Source organism: Thamnophis sirtalis, unplaced genomic scaffold (assembly GCF_051295495.1).
Source record: "Thamnophis sirtalis isolate CommonGarterSnake01/CBP01778 unplaced genomic scaffold, rThaSir2_p1.2 scaffold_4, whole genome shotgun sequence".
NCBI lineage: Eukaryota > Metazoa > Chordata > Lepidosauria > Squamata > Natricidae > Thamnophis > Thamnophis sirtalis.
In genome coordinates, this window is record NW_028261384.1 from 12,271,232 (window position 1) to 12,291,360 (window position 20,129).

The 20,129-nt window shown below is 38.2% G+C and overlaps 1 protein-coding gene across 1 annotated transcript; it reads left to right on the plus strand.

Annotated features, from left to right (window-relative positions):
• The first annotated feature begins 1,049 nt into the window (after window positions 1-1,049).
• On the plus strand, window positions 1,050-19,718 carry NOM1 (nucleolar protein with MIF4G domain 1). The gene is made up of 11 exons (XM_087712489.1): window positions 1,050-2,200; window positions 3,040-3,164; window positions 6,107-6,302; window positions 7,750-8,073; window positions 9,005-9,115; window positions 9,453-9,623; window positions 10,483-10,604; window positions 14,011-14,143; window positions 15,392-15,523; window positions 17,068-17,177; window positions 18,984-19,718. The coding sequence occupies exons 1-11, from the start codon at window positions 1,268-1,270 to the stop codon at window positions 19,159-19,161; spliced, it is 2,535 nt and encodes an 844-aa protein (XP_087568615.1). The 5' UTR covers window positions 1,050-1,267; the 3' UTR covers window positions 19,162-19,718.
• Window positions 19,719-20,129: the final 411 nt, after the last annotated feature.

Consider the following 20,129-nt stretch of genomic DNA (forward strand, 5'->3'; position numbering starts at 1 on the left):
TAAACAAATAATTCCCACAACACTGCCAAACTATTCACTAAGGCTGCATTACTATTACTATTAGTTTTCTCATTGTTGCTATGCAGGACTGTAACTTTGTTGCTTATATCCTTATGATTTATATTGATATTGTTTCTTGATTGCTTCTTTGTACCCTATGACTATCATTAAGTGCTGTACCTTATGATTCTTGAAGAATGTATCTTGTCTTTTTATGTACACTGAGAGCATATGCACCAAAGACAAATTCCTTGTATGTCCAATCACCGTGGCATGACAAAACCGCGCTCAACTAAGCCGCGCCCGATTAAACCGCGTTGCTGACGTCATCAACAGGGCGACAACAGCAAGCGCGGAGAAAGAAGGGCGCTTTAAATAGCACTTTGAAAGCAAGCCGATTCAACTTAAGGTAAGGGTTAGCTTTAGGGTTAGGTTAAGGGTTAGGGTTAGGTTTAGGGTTAGGTTAAGGGTTAGGATTAGGTTTAGGGTTAGGTTAAGGGTTAGATTTAGGGTTAGGTTAAGGGTTAGGTTTAGGGTTAGGTTTAGGGAGGTTAGGTTTAGGTTTAGGTTTTAATTTTAGGTTTAGTGTTTACAGCGTGCTGTCTCCGCGCTGTTGACGCCCTGTTGATGATGTCAGCTACGCGGTTTCGTCGAGCGCACTTTAGTCGAACGTGGTTTTGTGGTGGAACCTCCAATCACACTTGGCCAATAAAAGTATTCCTTCCTTCCTTCCTTCCTTCCTTCCTTCCTTCCTTCCTTCCATCCATCCATCCATCCATCCATCCATCCATCTATCTATCTAATAATCTTTATGTGATATAGCTTTAGTCAGTGAGACATGCTGGCTGGGGAATCCTTGGAGTTATCGTTCACGCATCTTAAACGCCAAGGTTGAGAAACATTATTTCAGATGCATAAATAGAGCAGGTTGTAAAGAACCTTTACGTCCATCTAATGGGGGGAGGGGGATCACAACGCTACATAAGGGCTCAAAAAAAGGATCCCATGAGCAAAGAACAGGTTGTTGCGAAGCTGTAGCCCAATAACCCCTTGAGGCCTTTTGAACTACATTTCCCAGCGATCATTGAGAAGGCTGTAGAATTGACGGTCTCTGATCAAAGGCTTCAGCCTTCCAACAGGGGTGCCATCCAAACGCCTTCTTTCACGAGCTCTAAGCCCCGCCTCCCGCTCCGAAGATGGCGGCGCCCATGAGCCGCGACGTGTGACAAGTGTGTGACCAGATCGTGAGGCGATCGCGGCCTGGGCCATGAAGCGGGACGGGGCCTGTTCCTCGTCGTCGGCTAAGGGCAGCCAGTCCGCCAGGAGGAAAGGCGGAGGGAGGCCTACGAAGCCGTCGCCGATCGGGAAGCTCCACAAACTGGGGCTGTCGGTGAGAGACTTCGTGGAGGCCGCGGTGGGGCCCGATGGCGGTGGCGATCGCGGATCCTCCGGGTCCCTTCTGCAGCCGGCTTGGAACGGCCGCAGGAATCGACGAGAAATGAAGCGAGAGAAGCGCAAGTTGAAGCGAGGGCGGCGGAAGCGGCTGCTGATCGTCAACGGCGAAGCGAAGAGCCCGCTCCGCTCAAAGGTAGCCTCCGTTAGAAAGCGGAGCCCGCCGCCACCGGTGGAAGAAGAACGGAAAGAAGAAGAAAAGAAGGAGAAGAAGCCGCCGCGGGTCAAGGCTCAGCCGCCGGCCAAGGTTCAGCCCCGGTCAGCTCCCTCCGCTACGGCCGCGACTCGCAAAAGAGCCCTGCTGGCTGCCAACGAGGCGGAGGATCGGGAGATCCGTCGCCTGGAGCGGCAACTGGGACTCCACAAGCGCCGCAAAAAGCAGCGAGCAGGTGGCGGCCAAGAGGGGGAAGCGGCGGCGGCATCATCCTTGCCACAAAGCTTCGCCCGGGACGGGCTGGATTACGTGCTGGGAGCGCTGAAATCCGAGGCCGCTTTCGCAGGCCTCTACGAGAATGGCGATGAGGGAGAAGCAAGCGGGACCGAAGAAGAAGAAGGAGGAGGCCTGAGCCCGGGAGAGATGGATGAGGATGAAGTGGGAAGCTCCGGGGATTCCAGCCCGGAGGAAGGAAGCGAAAGCGAAGAAGGGGAGTCCAGCCAAGAGCTGGCTGGAGGGCTCTCGGAGTTGAAATCGGCAAATCTTAATATTGCCATGGCTGAAAAACTGAACTGCCAAGCATGGAGGCCTGAGGTGAAGTGGTAGTAAAGGCGGTTGAAGATCCTTACACCCCCAGTGGCAAAGTATTGAACCAGTTTAGTGCCCTGATTATGTGGCTGGTGTAAAACCAGGAGACTGGGAGTTTTAGTCCTCCCTTAGGCTAAGACGCTGAGCGTGTTGATCAGGCAGTTCGGCAGTTCAAACCCCTAGCACCACATAACGGAGTGAGCTCCCCTTACTTGTCCCAGCTTCTACATCCTAGCATTTCCAAAGCATGTAAAATGCAAGTAGAAAAATAGGAACCACCTTTGGTGGGAAGGTAAATAGCATTCCATTTGGTGTTTAGTCATGCCGACCACATAACCCCGGAGAGGTCTTCGAACAATGCTGAAAACACAGATGAACACCGCCCACTAGAGTCAGGAATGATTGGCACATATGTGCAAGGGGAACCTTTACTTTTAGGCGTGAAAGCATCTGGGTAACTTAGAATCAGGCACACACTCTCAGCCCAGCTTACCTTACAGAGATGTGTGGAAAAATATATGAGATAGAAGGGGTAGGTCCTTTTGCTGCCTCGAGGTTTATATTTTTGAAAAAGTGGAATAAATAATAAAGTAACTGAGTAAAATGAATGAGAACTCCAATTGGAGTCAGTGTCTCTATGACCTTTTAGGCACACACATTGTGAGATTGTGCATTTCTCATGATTACCTTTGTTAAGTTTGAGGTTTAGGAGTGTTATTTTGTTATATGAGTTATGTAAGAATGGCACTAACATTCTCATTACTGATAATGTACAAAAAAAAGATGCATTTTCATTGCTAATCATTAATTTGTTTAATAAAACAAGTTTGTCTTTTTTTATATAGAATCCTAACCAAGATGCAGTAAAGTATGTTCCACCTCAAATGCGAATTTCCGAAGAGAGAATAGATTCCAAAAAGAAAGAAGAATTGGAAAGACTGAAGAAAACCGTAAAAGGTCTGATTAATAGGTAATACTGAAATTGTGCTAATTTCCGTACTTCATGAAAGCATAGGGGCCTGATCTCATTTGCACAATTCTGATTTGTTTTCACTCCTTCTTTAGATCATCAGAACTTAAGTTGAAAAGGCCAATAGAATCCAATTTCCTAGTCAGGCAAAAATCCAAAATAAATCCCAACACTATCTACCTTTTGCTTCAATGCATCCTACTCACCATGTTTCTAGGTAATTGTTTCTCTTTCAAGTTGTTCTTTACAATTAAAAATATTCTTCTAACGTTGAACCAGAATCTTCCTTTAAGACTAATATCTTGAACGCCTTCTGTATGAGTTGGGAAGTGTAGTCTATCCTCTTGTTTTCTTTCTACAAGCAAAACTTTCTTAAGGTCTTCAATCTCTCTTGATGAAACTTGACTTCAAACCTCTTGATCATCTTCACTGTTTTTTATGAATAATGGATCTAATTTATCTAAAACCTTCAAATACATGTAGTCCTTGATTTACATTTGTTTAGTGACCATTCGAAGTTACAAAGGCACTGAAAAAGGGACTTATAACCGTTTCCTCCCTTAAGACCATTGCAGCATCCTAATGTCACATGATCAAAATTCAGGCGCTTAGCAACTGACTCATATTTATGACTGTTGCAGTGTCCGAGGTCATGTGATCACCTTTTGCAGCCTTCTGGCAAGCAAACTCAATAGAGAAACCAAATTCACTTAACAACCATGTTACTAATTTAACAACTTAGCAACTGTGACAAGAAAAGTCATAAAATGGAACAAAACTTTTTAAACAAATGTCTCACTTAGTAACAAAAAATTTGCGCTCAATTATGGTTGTAAGTTGAGGACTATATATTCAGTACCCCACAGCTTAATACAGTAACTAAGGCAGTATATGAGTAGTGCACAGGTTACTTTCATTAATGCAAGCTTCATAGTTCCATTAGCAAGCAAGTTATCTCGCATCCTATATTTCTGCATTTCATTGGTTTCCTGATGGAAGAATTTGCACTATGTGAAATGACATTTAAATAGTAGAATGAAATTTCTTTAGGTGAGATAAGCATCATTGCTATTTCCTTTGGGGAGCAAAAGCAATGTTAAGCAAAGAAAAGACATAATCCAAAGAAATTAAAGACATTAAGGGATATAGACTTAGTTATATCCTTTAGGTGCCTTCAAGTCAGAGATGACTGTTAGCATATATGTGTGTGTGTGTGTGTGTGTGTTTTTATTTGTGCTGATAAATAAATAAAGGGAGACTAGTATAGATCTATTTCAAGCTATTTAGCTCTCATCAGCTAGCCATACCCTTACTGGGATTTGAACCTGGGCTATATGGCATACTAGGCACACCAGGCAGAGATCTTAGCCATTAGGCCACAGGCTCTTATCCTGTTATCAGCGAAGCCAGGGTGAAAGGTATCTATTAGATTTTTACAACCCCTGGTAAGCCCTAATTATGGGAGGAAGCTAACTGCTTCCATCATCTGTCAATCGGCTCGTCACAAGAGTCCATCACGACAGAAACCCAATATTTTTACTGTTGCCTTTGTTATATTTGTGTTTTTTTTTATTTATTTATCAGCACAAATAAAAAAACACAAATATAACAAAGGCAACAGTAAAAATATTGGGTTTCTGTCGTGATGGACTCTTGTGACGTTAGCTTCCTCCCATAATTAGGGCTTACCAGGGGTTGTAAAAATCTAATAGAGAGATTATATATATATATATATACACATACATACATACATACATACATACACACACACACACACACACACACACATACACATACATACATACATACATACACCCCCTGAGATCCGGGGCCTCCCCACTCTCTTGGCCTTCCATAAGTCTCTTAAGACCTGGCTGTTCCGGCAAGCCTGGGGCTGTTGATCTTGATTGAACTTCAGCCCCATTAAAACTGAGTGCATGTTGTGTTTTGTTTTTTTAAGTCGTTCTGTCTTGTGTTTTTAATCTTTTTTAATATTTTTAAACTGCTTTTATGTAAGCCGCCCGGAGTCCTTCGGGATTGGGCGGCATACAAATCTATTAAAATTGACAAATTGATGGAGAGATAGAGAGATACTGTTTCCGGGAGGTCTGTTCCCATCTTGGTCCTTCAAATCTTCCAACAGAACAATTGCTACTATAATTGAGTCCATGCACTTTGCTATGGATCATCTTCTTTCTTTGCATCTTTGCCCATATTGTAGAATCCTCAAAGTTTTGTCATGATTGTTTTTTTAAGCATCTACAGGTACTCTTTGAGTTAGGACCTTTCTGATGTTACATCAGACCTGATTTTACAACATTTTTATGATGGTTATTAAGCAATTTGGTCATTAAGTGAATCACCATGGATGTTAAGCATATGATGTCATAAATGCAAATTCATTTTTCTAAATGGGTATTTTTTGCTTGCAGAAAACAGCTGCAAATTGCAATCACATGATCATAGAACATTAAAACCAGTTATAAATGTGAGTTAGTTGCCAAGGGCCCAATCACATGACCACAGTGGAGTTGTGTGAGAACCGGATTTTTTCAGCACCATCATTAGATGAATGATTGTAATCTGAGCACTACTTGTATCATTTTTAGAGTAAACATTTCATACAGAATATCTCATATTTGTAAATAGTGTGTACTAAAAAGCCTGTATTAGGCTGCATATAGAAAGATGCCATGCAACAGGAAGAGCTGAATAACAAACACTTTTTTTTAAAAATTGGACTAAATATAAACACATAAAAATGGCTCAGACCAGATTTAGATGGAATGCATATTTACATATTAAAATGAGGAAAATCCAAAACATACATCAAAATATACTTTAAACACCCATATCTGTAATGGAAGTATTTAATAGGACTGCTAATGGTAATACGAGAATACAGATTTTAATTTTACTCTTATATGATTGCTTCCCACTAGGTTGAGTGAATCAAATCTAGCCTCCATCAGCGGGCAGTTGGAAGAACTGTATATGACAAACAGTAGAAAAGATATGAATGAAACATTAACAGATATTCTTATCTGTGCTTGTGTCATGGAATCAGCAGTGCCTTCCAGACTCCTGTTGGAGCATGTCCTTTTGGTTAGTGTTCTTCATCAAACTGTGGGAATTGAGGTAACTTTTCTTCACAATTCTTCAATTTGTCATACACAAATTGGTAATGTTGTACAGGTACTCCATGACTTACGACCAAGTTGAGCCCAAAATTTTATGTTGCTAAGCAAGAAAATTATTAAGTGAGTTTTGCTCTATTTTATGACTTTTCTTGCCATAGTTGTTAAATGAATCACTGCAGTTGTTTAGTTTGTAACAGGTTAAGTGAATCTAGCTGCCCCATTGACCATGCTTATCAAAAAGTCACCAAAAGTGATCACATGACCCCAAGACACTGCAACCGTCATAAATGTGAGTCAGTTGCCAAGCGTCTGAATTTTGATCACGTGGCCATGGGAATGCTGCTACGTTTGTAAGTGTAAAAAATTGTGATAAGTCACTTATTTCAGTGTCATTGTAACTTTGAACAGACACTAAACAAATTTATAGGACTACCTATAAAATTCATTATCTTGGTACCTGTTTTGAAACATTAAGATTTCATTCAAATGTGAGCGATTTGAATACTGCTTAGTAGACTGGCAGAATATACAAGAAAAAATGTTTACAAGGAATAGCTATTTAAGCATCAGATGCTAAGATGAAAAGATGAAGATTTTTCATATTGATAGAAAAGTCACTTTCCCCCCATTTCTCTAATTCCTAGCCCTAGCCTTTATTAAATTAGGTTAGCAATAATTTACTCATCAAAACAGTTCTTTTACCTCAAATGTCAAATGTGAAGCACTCTTACAGGAAAGACAATTACAGGAACTTAAGAAATTTACAGGAAAAATACAGTAAATATAATGCTACTGACAGAACTGCTAAGTTACAAAGCTGAAAATGTTGAGTGGGAAGTCCTGCAATCAGTTTACTTCACAGATTATAAACGCAAATAGAGAGGCAAATAAGAATAAAATAGTATCAAATATAGGTGGTTCTCATTAAATGACCATAATTGTAGCAAATTCCATATTTGTGGCTTAATTTTAAAAAATTATCCACCTATTTTTTCTCTGTAGGAATGCTTCAGTCCAATGCTGTGCTCATTAGTATTTTTTGTAAGGCATTCTAAGTTTTGAAAAAACATAGGCTTACCTGTACAATGATAGGATAGTACAATATTTAATAACATATCTATGCAAATCCTAAAAATTTGAATAGAGTAGGTTGCTACACTGGTGATGTTACCTAATTTGAAACGCCTGCAAGAAAACAGTCAAGTTCGGGCCCCCTCATTTCAACACTGAGCTACAAATATTATTTTTTATTGATATATGTCGCTAATTCGTAGATTTTAATAAATTTTACAAAGCTGAAGATAAATGCCTTTTTCTGGTTAGCAATTTATGGCCACAACACCAGTTATGTATATTGTTAGGTTTTACTTTTTGAAATAAAGATGTAACTAGGCAATGCTTTAACTCTATTTTTTTATATTTGCATGTATGTAAATCTATTCCAGGTTGGTGCTCATTTTTTGGAAACCGTGGTGAGGAAATTTGATGATGTCTACAAAAGCGAAGTCGAAGGAAAAGAATGCGAGAACTTGCTGGTTTTAATTGCTAATTTGTATAATTTTTATGTAGTGCATTCAGTGCTGATCTTTGACATCTTAAAGAAGCTTGTTAGCACTTTTTCTGGGAAGGATATTGAACTGATCCTCGTGCTGCTGAAGAATGTGGGCTTTTCCTTGAGGAAGGAAGATGCCCTAGGAACCAGGGAACTTATCAATGAGGTTCAGAAAAAAGCAAATGAATTGGGGAAACAATTCCAGGACCAGTCAAGGGTATGAATACATTTTTTTAAAAAATAATTCTAGAGCAGTATTTTTCAGCCTTAACAGCTTTAAGTTATGTTGACTTCAACTCCCAGAATTCCCCAGCCAACTTGCTAACTGTGAATTCTGGAAGTTGACATCAACGTATCTTAAAGTTGGCAAGGTAAAGAAACACTGTTTTAAAGCATTCTTATTAAGAGGAGAATTTGGCAGGATTTTTAATGTATTTATATTGGGAAAAATGCAGTTTGTACTTACTGAGATACAATTTGAAGGGGTTTATTTCCTGTCTGTGATTAAATATTAAAGCTGTATCTCTTTGTCATCAAAGTGTGTTGGGAGACCAGTAGCAAGATGAAGAAATCTGGAGATCTTATTTCTCCTTTTAGTAACACAGTTGGTGATACATGGATGACCTTATTTATGAGATGGGTGAAAATGTAAAATACATCTCATTGTAAATACTTAGCTTTTCAGATACAACATTTTCATTATTTCAGGCCTTTCCCAACACATTTGTTAAGGTGGATCAGTCTTGTTAGTCTTTTTTTAGTTGAATATTGCATCGAAAAGACATTGACTTACTTAAAAGAAATAATTCTTAGTGATTATACTGTACAAAAACAAGGCTAAGCTTAGGGATGTTATGTGTAATAGAAACATTAATCCAAACTGTAAAATATAACTTCCGTGCAGTCATCAGAAACTGAGGTACATTATAGCTTTGAACATCCCCTACTAAATAATACTTTTTAAAATTAGTAAAATAATAATGGCTGGAGAAGAAACTCAATGAAATGTTTTATTTTGTTGGGAAAGTTTTAATATAGTTGTGGAGTTCAGTTTAAAATAGTGGCTTAACTGTACTCTCTTTTTCATATCTCTATTGGGGGAAAATCGTATTTGGAATAATAATGCAGGCCTGTTATATTTTTCAAAGGTTTGCTTTATGTTGGAGATTGTATTGGCACTAAAAAATAATGACATGAGGAAAATTCCTGGTTATGACCCAGAACCTGTTGAAAAATTACGAAAACTGCTGAGAACACTGGTAAAGTAAAGAAAATATTTGTTCCTTTTAAAAAAAAATGTGTATTCTCTTAATACGATTTAAACAAGAACTATTAGTATAATGAAGATTTTGAACCTATTAACATAAATCTGTAATAAAATAGAATTAAGTTTGCAGGAGCTGAATCGACTGACTGTTTTGTTAATTTATTTTAAAATAGCCCAGGGTCAAATCAAACACAGCCTTGGACTTTTGGTTACATTTGTATATAGGAAAGTTGAACAGTAATCATACTGATCAGCCTTCAATCTAAATATCTTTTTTAAAAACAGGGGGGAAAAGGTTGGTGTGAACACTCTTTTTTCCCCCCCTACAGACACACAATAGTAGTTCCGGAAAAGACTCTCAACTTCGTGTGTCATTGGAATCTCTCCTCACAGCTGATCGGGTTGGTCGCTGGTGGATTGTTGGGTCCTCTTGGAGTGGCACTCCAATGATTGACAGCAACAAAACTGAACAAATACTAACAAATAATACTGTGGGAAAGGTAATGGTTCCCTAATATTTTTCTTGCAGTATGGTTTAAATAGTTTCTCAATACATTATGCTTTCTTTCTTCTAGTAAGTTTTATTTTAATATCATGAATGAATATGATGGTGGTAGAGTTCCTTGGAAATTGATTTGTTCAAATTGTATTCAATGGTGATTGAAGTATAAAATATTGCATTCTTACATAGTTGAAAGAATGAATAAGGTCTTCCTATTTTTAACGCCAACCACTTTTTTTTTCTTTAAATATCCCTATTTGCTTTTCTTCCAAATCTAAATGTTGAAAGCTAGCAGCTGTATTTATTATTGAATGCCCACACAACACTCAGCAATCATCTGCAATAATTATATAATTATATTTCTGTAAACTGTCACTGTGAGTTAGACTTCCATATAAATTTTATAAATAAATAAATAAATCTGGCTGAAAACACCATTACCAGCACGCTTGAGAAGCCTTAGCCATGATTTGTTGACAAACACTAACCCAAAGTCAACCAAATAAATCACATTATGATTTAAGATGACACATGAATCCAGTGTTTGTGTTCGTTACAAACATGCAAAACTTACATTCTATTTCACCCCAAGAATGACTGCATCAAAATGGCCTGGAGAAAAATCGGCATGTTGGAGTTCTCAAGAATAGTTCAGAAAAACAGATCTTTCACATACCTGGAGTTGTTTTTCAAAAACTCCTGTCTAGAACTTACTTTATAATACATAGCTTGGGAGAAGCTAATACCACACCAGCCTCCCTGTTAACTTTGTTCCTGCTCTTTACTGCCTGTAAATACATGATTTTTAAAAATAAAATATTAATAATTTACATAATATTTCCTTCTTAACCCTTTAGGTAAGCACAAGGATTCTAAAACTTGCTCGTAAGCAGAGAATGAATACTGATATCAGGAGAAATATATTTTGCATCTTGATGACAAGTGCAGATTTTTTGGATGCCTTTGAAAAACTTTTGAAGTAAGTATGTACTCATCAGGGCAGATGAAGATATTTTCAGGAACGCAACAAAATCTACAACTATAGTGGGTGCAAGAGATAGAAAAAACAGGATTTCTTCTGCTTGAGGCCAAGAAAGAGAATACGAGAACAAGGGGTGATGTTGCTAACAACAAATTAGCTCCAGGCCTAGGCAAGACTGAGATCTACGTTTTCTCTTAAGAACAGCTAAGCTAAACTCTGGGTCAGCTAGGCCAGTTTTTATATTCATGTACTACATATGTGAGAACTTGCTTATGGTTAAGAAATATACACAAATGTGCTTAGGAGATCTATAGATTAAGAGGCAAAGCACTGTTAAATGTGTTATTGTGTAAGAACCTGTGAAGTATCTGCTAAATAAAGAAATTGAGGCTATAGCTGTAGCTACAGATAAATTAAGCCACTGACTAAGCTTTGGTAATATTTAGTTTAGCAGTAAAAGACCTAAAATATTAATTGCAAATATATTTATATATTGAGATTTTTGACATGATTATACATCTATTTCTATATACTTTCAAGCATCTTTAGAAGTTAATTGAATTTCTTTGATCTTTTTGACAGATACTCTCCCAGTGAATTTTCTATGGCATTTGTTCTAAATTGCAAGTTTTACTTAGTTGATCTAACTGAAACATAGCTTAGTATAAAGTAGAGCACTTATGTTCTAACAAGAGTCAGGTAGTTCATTTCAGTAAAATATAAAATCTGTGCATCTTACACTGCATTGTAGTATTAAGCGTTTTTCATTTTAATTGATTTTAGTACTGCCAAACTTTTGACAGGAAGGCTAAATCAGGCTTCTTTGGACAGAACAGGTACTGCCCAAGTTAAGACTTTTTCCTGCCAATTGTTCCTGATTTTCTTTTGTGGTCCAGCTCTGCGAGAAGAAATATGATTCATTCCTGCCAGACTTTCTGCTGAGACAGCCAGTGAGGTCTCATTAATGCTGATTATATTTATATAATTAGTTGGATTGAGATTCCCAACACCCTCAATTAGGAATTAGAAAAACTTGGAAGATAGTTTCTCCTTGGTAACTGCCACTTCTTTTTTCTGTCAGAGTGATTAATATTAATCTGGAAATTAAGGGAGCTTTTTCTTCAGTTCTTTTGATTGCGAGGATATTTAAATATGAATGAAACTGGACTCTTTCCTATAACCCTTGCATTCTTTCTTCAATTAAAATCTTTGTACCCACTTCTTTTTTTAAGCATATCAATATGTGAACAGTGTGGCACCTGGGTACCATGCATTATAATACAAACAAAGCTAATAGCATTAGTCACAGTTATTACTTTCAACCAACTGATTTATTTCTAATAGTAATACATATTTATATAAATTTGCAATCTCATTATTACAAGCTTTCTCTTAAGATTGCTCTTATTTTATTATATAAAAGTGTATGCACTAATATTCCCCTTTTCTCTTATTTCTATCTCTTATAGAAGAGATCATCATATCATCCTTCGTTAGAAAATATTTTCTTTCTATCCTATCTTAACTTCTATTTATGTCAAAAAAAAAGAAAGGAGAGAGAGAGGAAAAGCAAAGCAAATCAGAACAACACCAAAAACGTAAAATCATCTATCCATCATCACTTGCCCGCTTCAATAACTTAATTGCTATGTTTTTTTTTCTTTTTGATTTGTCTCTCATATTCCTCTCTAAGATCTTTATCTCTTTCTACATCTTCTTGGCTGTTCAATCTTAGTATTTTTCCCACCTCTACTTTCCACCACTGCCTAGTTTCCAGGATTTCTTCCCATGCCCCTATTTCCCTTTCGAAGGTATCTTCTTGTATCTCCAATTCGAATCCCAGTTCTTTATATCCCAAAGGTAAACAGTCAATTCCATTTGAATAGTCCCAGAGGTTATCAAAAGTCTTCAGGAGCCCCTTTAGTTAAGTAGCTTCCCTATTTTCATATTTAAATCTTTAGTAATCCTGGGGTAGTTGGGAATAATCCAGTAAATATTTTCACACTCCTTCTCATAAGTATTTCCAGGCTTGTAGTTTTTGCTTTTGTTGGCAGGTGGCACTCTCAACTTAAATTTCAGTATTACCACTCAGCAATTGTCATTTTAGTTATAAATCAATTATAAAAACTGAATAAGTTTTATAGGTAAATAATTCCAGCATTTTAAAATGCCTTCCCAGTACCATAGTTTCCTGATGTAAGAGTACAATTTTCTATATATTTCAAAATTTATTATTTTTCTATCTTGTGTCTTCCTCTTCCAGTCTGATATTTCTCAGAATGCTTAGACATCGCTTTAACAAATAATTCTGAGCAAATAGTTCCAAATTATTCCTTGAGGTTAAGTTTAAGGCAAAAAGAAATCCTCTTCCTCCAGTTCCAGTCACTGTTCACCTATTTTGTTCCAGGACCAGTCTTAGTTGTTGTTCTTCAGTTGTCCCAGTTTTGTGGCAGCCTTCTTTAAACTGTCTCTTCTTGATGTGGCTGAGAAGGAAAAAACTCGGGTTAGATAGGAGAACCGTGTTTCTCCTCAACCACACAGGGCGCCCCTCTTTTCTTCACCACCCCTACAAGGCTGCTTTGGCTCTTCTCGGAGCCCACCAACAGGGGGAAGTCATCACAGGGAACATGGAAACCTGTTCCCTGTGTCTGTTATTGCCAGGATGTCAACTGGAAATCCACTTTCTACCCACTTCTAGCCAACCATAGGCAATGCATTTTAAGTATATATAGTCAAAAACCTTCCTCGGTTAGAGGGCTTCCTGAAAGAAGATGAAATCCAACAGATCAAAAATTACCCAAATAGACAAGAATAAAATAGAAATATCTCACAGACAAGTGATAAGTTGGGGGTTTTCAAATTAGGCAACTGAGGTATGTGGTCTTCAACTTTAAAATGTGTGGACTTCAGTTCCCAGGATTCTCTACATACTCGTTGAGAAATTTTGGGAACTAAAGGCTACACATTGCCAGGTTTGATCGACAAATACTAGATTGTTCAGGAGTGTCAAACTTAAGGCACATGGGATGCTTAGGTGTGGCCCACAGGGCTGGTCTGGAAATATCAAAGGACCGTCCCATTTTCGGACTCTATGGACTCCTGTAGCACTCTGCTGGCCGAAATGGGCCATAGGTGGTGGGGGTCATACACACCCATGGCCCATTTTCGGCCGGCAGATTGCTGCAGGAAGTATCCGTCCCATCTCCCCTCCCCCTCAGGGGCCCTTGGAGGAGAACTACAATGCTGATCCAGCTCTCAAAGCAATCCAGTTTGACACCCCTGATCCAAACTGTCCTAGAAGGGATTAATCATAATAGTTCTTAAGCTGACAAAACAATTTTTAGAATGTTTCTGTATAAAAAGTTTAGAAAATGGGATTTCATTATGACAATTTTTGAATTAGGCTTCGGCTTAAAGACCAACAGGAGAGAGAGATAGTCCATATTCTCATAGATTGCTGCCTGCAAGAGAATACTTATAATCCCTTCTACGCGCATTTATCTGCCAAGTTCTGTGAATACGAAAAGCGATTTCAGGTGAGTGCAAAACTTGTTTTATTTAATTTTTTTTTTGGCCAGTTATACATTTGACATTCTGAGAATAGAAAGGATATTATCAAATAATAAGCCTATGGCTTCTAAAGATATTTATTTTAGGTCATTAATTTCTAGAAGCAAAGAAAAGTATTGAATGCTTCTATGTGTCTGTAAATCTCCCCGGGTCCAAAAAAAAGACCCTGATGTGACAGAGCTACAGAGCTAAGCTGCACAATACTTTGTGTGCAGAAATGCTCAGCATCTCTGCAGCTGGAGGTTTCAGACTAATTTCAGAAAGGTCGCTGTCTTCCCCTTCACTCCAAATCTCAGCTCTCTTCTCAGATTCCTAAATATATTTTAAAGGAAAGAAAGACCAAAGGCCAGGTTGTGTTCTCACCTCTGTTTCAGCCTTCTGAGAAAATATAATTTGAGACTAGGGAGCACTACAAAGCCAGCTTCTTCCCTTTGATGCTGTTGAATCCTTTATATAGCTGTCTCCTGTTTTTATAATAGGTAGTTCTTGCGAGAAGGAAAAGCGCTTGGAAATGAAGAGATATCTCCTGTGTTGTGATGCATTTGTTTTATTTATTTGGTTTTTAGAGCCAGATACTTATTGATGATTCTGGGTGGCCTGCAAATAATTGAAACCATCTTTGGGACATTAAAAAAAACCTGATCAAATTAGATCTACAGTATTACACCATTGCTAGTACAGGACTACACATACATTTGAACCAGAGGCAGCTGAGGTCTTAAGCTCCCAAAAGCCGACAGGTTCTGGGGGCCCCTGGCGGGGGGGGTACTGCAGGAGAGAAGGCATGCCTGCTGAGTCCCATAAGGTGGCTTTCTTTCATTAGTGGACTTGGAACATCCAAAACCTGTGAGACATTATTGCATAGGCATGAAAAATCGGGAGAGAGGCAGTCCTGCACATATCCAGGCATGAAGGGTTTTTTTTCTATGATTATCAGCACCTTGATTTGCACTCAGAAGCAATGGTGACTCATTGGCCTCATGGTGACTGGGAGGACTTGCTCTCCTCGTAAAAGTTCGCTTCCTGTGGCTGTCAATCTTTGGCAACTTTTAGCAGGGTCAGTTTAACTGTGAAATAAAAGATAATAGAATAACAGAGTTGGAAAGGGGCTTTTGAGGTCTTCTAGTCCAACATATCCTTCTAGATATGCTCTTAGGGGACCTGGTGAAATGCTGTTTTAATATAATGCTTTCTGCTTTTGTTTCGTGAATTAGATCACATTACAGTTCAGTATCTGGGACAAAATCAGAGATTTGGGAAGCCTGTCCGCTGCTGCTTTCTCCAACTTAGTTAATCTTGTAACTCACCTGCTAAAGACTAAATGGCTTTCTCTTACTGTCTTCAAGGTAAATAAAATTATTTTTTAAAATGTTTAAATATTTACAGCTCTCAAGCTCACGCATAGTGTGGTTTTGTTTGTAATTCCTCCTGTCAAGGCAAAATATATGACTCATTAAATTTCAGAGGAAAAATGTCAGCATATACTTTTTTTGTGCTGGTTTTCAGTTTGCATGTAGTCCTTAACTTATGGCCAGTCACTTAATGACCATTTAAAGTTACAATGGGCTCAAAAAGGGGGCTTTGTGGCCTGTAAAGCACTATTCCAGGTTCCATTTCAAATTTATTCAAGCAAATTCCCTCACTTCTAAGCAATTGCACATGTAAATGATTAACGTAGTTGGATTTCAAAAAAAAAAAAGGATTTTCAGTACCAGAGCAGAGATGTAGCAGTCAGATAAGATGTGCTGGGTACCCTGGGGGACGCCTGGCGCATGCCACATGCAAACTCTGCTTGGATTTTCAGCCCCTGAGCATAGAGACATGTGGGGCTTGTGCCAGGCCTCCTAGAGTCTCCCCCCACGGCACTGAGCACCCTCACCTTACATAGGACTCTTTTCATTAACAACCGGATTATTCCAGCAGGCAGTAACTAGGAGACGGGCCTCTTCTGTTGCTCCTGCCCTATGGAACATCTCTTGCCCCCAGTGTGAGCTCAGCCACAATCCTCCTGACCTTCCGTAGGAGCCTAAAGAGCTGTCTCTGCTAGTTAACTTGGGGCTCCCATGGGAGAGCATCACAGTGGAGGTGATTGTTTGATTAACAACAGATCCCCACCTCCCTCCCCATCCTGCTCCTGTCCTTCCCGTCTTTTAATTGAATCGTAAGTGTTTGGATTTCATATTAATTTATTTACGTTTTTAGTTTATGTAGTTTTTATTATTTATGATTGAAAGCCGCCCATTTTATCTTGAGATAAAATGGATTGTCTGTATAAGTTTTATAAATAAATAGTGAGATCATTTAAGAAGTGCATTTGGGAGTTCCAGGATTGTGGCCAACAAGCAAAGCAATCATATCACATCTCACTTAAAAACTGTTTCTCTGAGCAACTGAGATTCCGGTCCCATTTGTGGTTGTAAGTCAAGGACTACCTGCACTAACTAACGGAGCGTAATAACTTTAAGGTTTAAATAAATGGCTGTTCATTAGTTAATGGAAGTTCTATCACATTCCTAGAAGTTATAAAGTGTGAGATTTTTTTTTATGATGGAGTCATGATTGGACATTAAATTCTTGCTATAAGTTCAAGCAATTGAAGCCAGCTTAGGAAAAATACTGCTGACTTTTCTTTTTCATTAATGTACATCATATGTTAGCTATATCACACTAAGTGATCGTATTTTTAAAACAATCTGATACGTTGATGGTAGGAGTGTGCATGCTTTGAAAATGATTTTGAAAGAGTGCTTTGGGCCTCATGCAAGCACAGCACCTTCTCTGCTGAGCCTAGGAAGAATCGGGCTGATTTGGGCACCAGCAGAGAGTCTTCATGAAAAGCTGTCATCCAGACCATTTGCTTTGATCTGATCTTCCCTTTCTGTTGAATTAGGTGATTGAATTCAGTGACTTAGATAAGCCAAAAGTTCACTTTCTGAGACGGGTGTTGTCTGCGTTATTCCTAAAAACGGAACAAGAAGATCTCAACCATATATTTGAAAAGTAAGTCTTCTCAAGTATTCTGAGTAGGAGGTTCTCGTGCCATTTTTTATCATTAGAAAAGGGTGCTTGTTTGTTTGTTTGCTTTTAAATTAATAAACAGTCCTGGATGCACCTTGCATCAAGTGTTTACACAGCATCTCTGTTCTTCTTCTGAGCCCAGATGGAAGCATTGAGCTTAACTAACTTAACTAACCAAGCCATAAAATAGTGACACAGGCAGTCTTCAACTGACATTCTTCTGCTTAGCAATAGCACTTATATACCACTTTACTGTGCTTTATAGACAGTGATGGGTTCCCGGATCCCGGTGCAACTGGTACGGGGCCCGGTGGCCACCACATGAACACACGTATGCATTCTTACCTCCTTCGACACCTCTGCGACACTCCAGCTGCTTGCTGGAGCGTCGCACAGGTGCCCTACGCTCCATGTGCGGAAGCGCCGAAGAGCTGAAATACAGGTAAGGATGATGGGCAGGCCGGTGGGCCCTCCGGAGCACTGGTACTCCTGGCAGGCACCGGTACACTTGTACCGGGGCGTACTGCCTGCAACCCACCACCTTTTTTTATAATCCTCTTTAAGCAGTTTACATAGTCAACATATTGCTTCCGACAATCTGGGTCCTCATTTTACCAATCTCGGATGAATGGTCAACTTCGAGCTGATAGGATCGAACTGCTGGCAACCTGCAGTCAGCAGAAGTAACCTGCAGTACTGCATTGTAACCACTGCGCTACCACGGCAACTTTGCAAAGCTACACTGGCCCTTATGACCGGTCTTCAGTTTTAAAACCATTGTAGCATCCTCACAAACACATGATCAAAATTCAGGTTGGCTTGGCAACCAACATGCGTATATGATGCTTGAAGCATCTTAGGGTTACACGATTGGCATTTGCAACCTTCCCAGCAGGCTTCCAAACTAACAAAGTCAAGGGGGGGGGACCCAGATTTGCTTAATGACCGATGATGATTCATTTAACAACTGCAATGATTCACTTAACAATTGTGGCAAAAAAAAAAGTAAAATTAAGCACAACTAACTTAACAACCTTCTTGCTTCGCAGTGGAAATTCTGGCCCCAGTTGCCATAAATCAAGGACTACCTGTATAAATCTTGTTCATCTAATACAAGTAGTCTTTGACTTATGACCACAATTGAGTCCAACATTTCTATTGTTAAGTGAGATGTTTGTTAAGTGAGTTGTGCTCCATTTTACAACCTTTCTTGTTCCAATTAAGTGAATTGCTGCAGTTGTTAGTAACCTGGTTGTTAAGTGAATTTGGCTTCCATATTGACATTGCTTTGTCAGAAGTTTGCAAGAGATCATCACATGACCCTAGGAATACTACCACTATAATAAATATGAACAGTTGTGAACCATCTGAATTTTGATTATTTGACTATGGGGAAGCTACAACAGCCATAAGTGTGAAAAACAGTTATAAGTCAATATAACTTTTTTCAATGCCGTTGTAATTCTGAACAGTCACTAAATGGAATCTTGTAAATTGAGGACTAACTATTGCTTTTTATTATATATTACATGTACATTCTGCCTTTATTGTTTTTACAAGTAAAAAGGCAGTGAACATATCCAACACATCTTCCTCCTCTTTTCCTCACAACAACAACCCTTTTGAGGTGGATTGGGTTGAGAGAGAATGTCTGACCCCAAATCACCAAACTGGCTTTCATGCTTAAGGCAGGACTCACTCTAGCCCAGTATCTTAACCATTACGATGTTGTATCATTGTCTAAAAGAAAATACAAATTGTTTAAAACATGGTTTTCTTATTTTCCAGGTTGGCTGACAATCCCAAACTGGGGATGCTACATGAAGGCTTGAAGCTTTTTCTTATGCATTTCTTGGTGAAAAATATTCAAGCGCATGCAGATGTTAAAGAAGGTGCTTTGCTAAAAGAGAAAATCGATTTAGTAACTAAAACACTGAAAGCAAAAGAATCGAAAGTGAAATTATAATATCAAGACCATATTACAGATTTTCCCTTATGAAAAGTAGAGAAAGTAGTTGGGTAATGTGGTGCCATAGGATATATAGATGTCATTGTTCTATATAAATACTTCACCAAACCATGGAGCTAGTTACAGTTTTATACTCAGATTTATATGCATATATTGAGAAATATATGAACATATAAATGCTTTTTAAATAATCAGGGATTTTATTAAAAAGACAAGACAAAATTACCAATGAACATTGGAATATTTTGGGCAAAAAATTAAATTTTATTTCAAATGTTCCTTGATATTTTCTTACTAAATCTCTTTTAAAGCTACACATGGAGCATTGAGTTAGATTTATATATAAGAGTAAGGATGGCCAAGTTAATTTTATATTTCTCATCCCATTTTATTCTTTTTGTAAATTTTTATCTTGCTTTTAATCTTGTTTGTAATGCAAAAACTTAAATTCCCTACTGTTTTTCTAAATTAGCTTTCTGTGTAATTTAAAGATGTACTTTGCACATACAGTGAATGATAATATAATACTTTAATAAAAATAATACCTAATTTTATATTACTGATTCATCTTATTACTATAACTTATTTGTACTCGTAATTCTCCCCTCCTCAATTCATTCTTCATCAGTGTCTTTGTTTACAATTCTTTTCCTTCCATCATCTTTTGAGCATTTTTTGACACAAATGTCATCTTTTCAGCAAAAATATTTGATTGCTTCTGGTGTAACATTTATTTTTTAATTCTCCTAAAGCGAAATAACAAATAAAATTTTGTCTGAAAATAATGTAGAAAGATAGCAACTTCCAGCCTCATCAATATCTAAATTTAACCTGTGTCATTTAATCAAAGAGATCAATATCAAAAATAGCATGTGAAGTGTTGAATGGTGGCAAATGGCACACAAGTTTTGTTCTTTTATTCACCTTCAAATCCGTGTCAGTCCTTCAGGTTATATCTGTCTAAA

Bases quoted from the DNA above. Each gene is read 5' to 3' on its own strand.
- NOM1 (XM_087712489.1), top strand. From the start codon at position 1,268: ATGAAGCGGGACGGGGCCTGTTCCTCGTCGTCGGCTAAGGGCAGCCAG. The intron at 8,074-9,004 runs GTATGAATACAT...TATTTTTCAAAG, and splicing joins AATTCCAGGACCAGTCAAGG to GTTTGCTTTATGTTGGAGAT. The intron at 15,524-17,067 runs GTAAATAAAATT...CTGTTGAATTAG, and splicing joins TTTCTCTTACTGTCTTCAAG to GTGATTGAATTCAGTGACTT.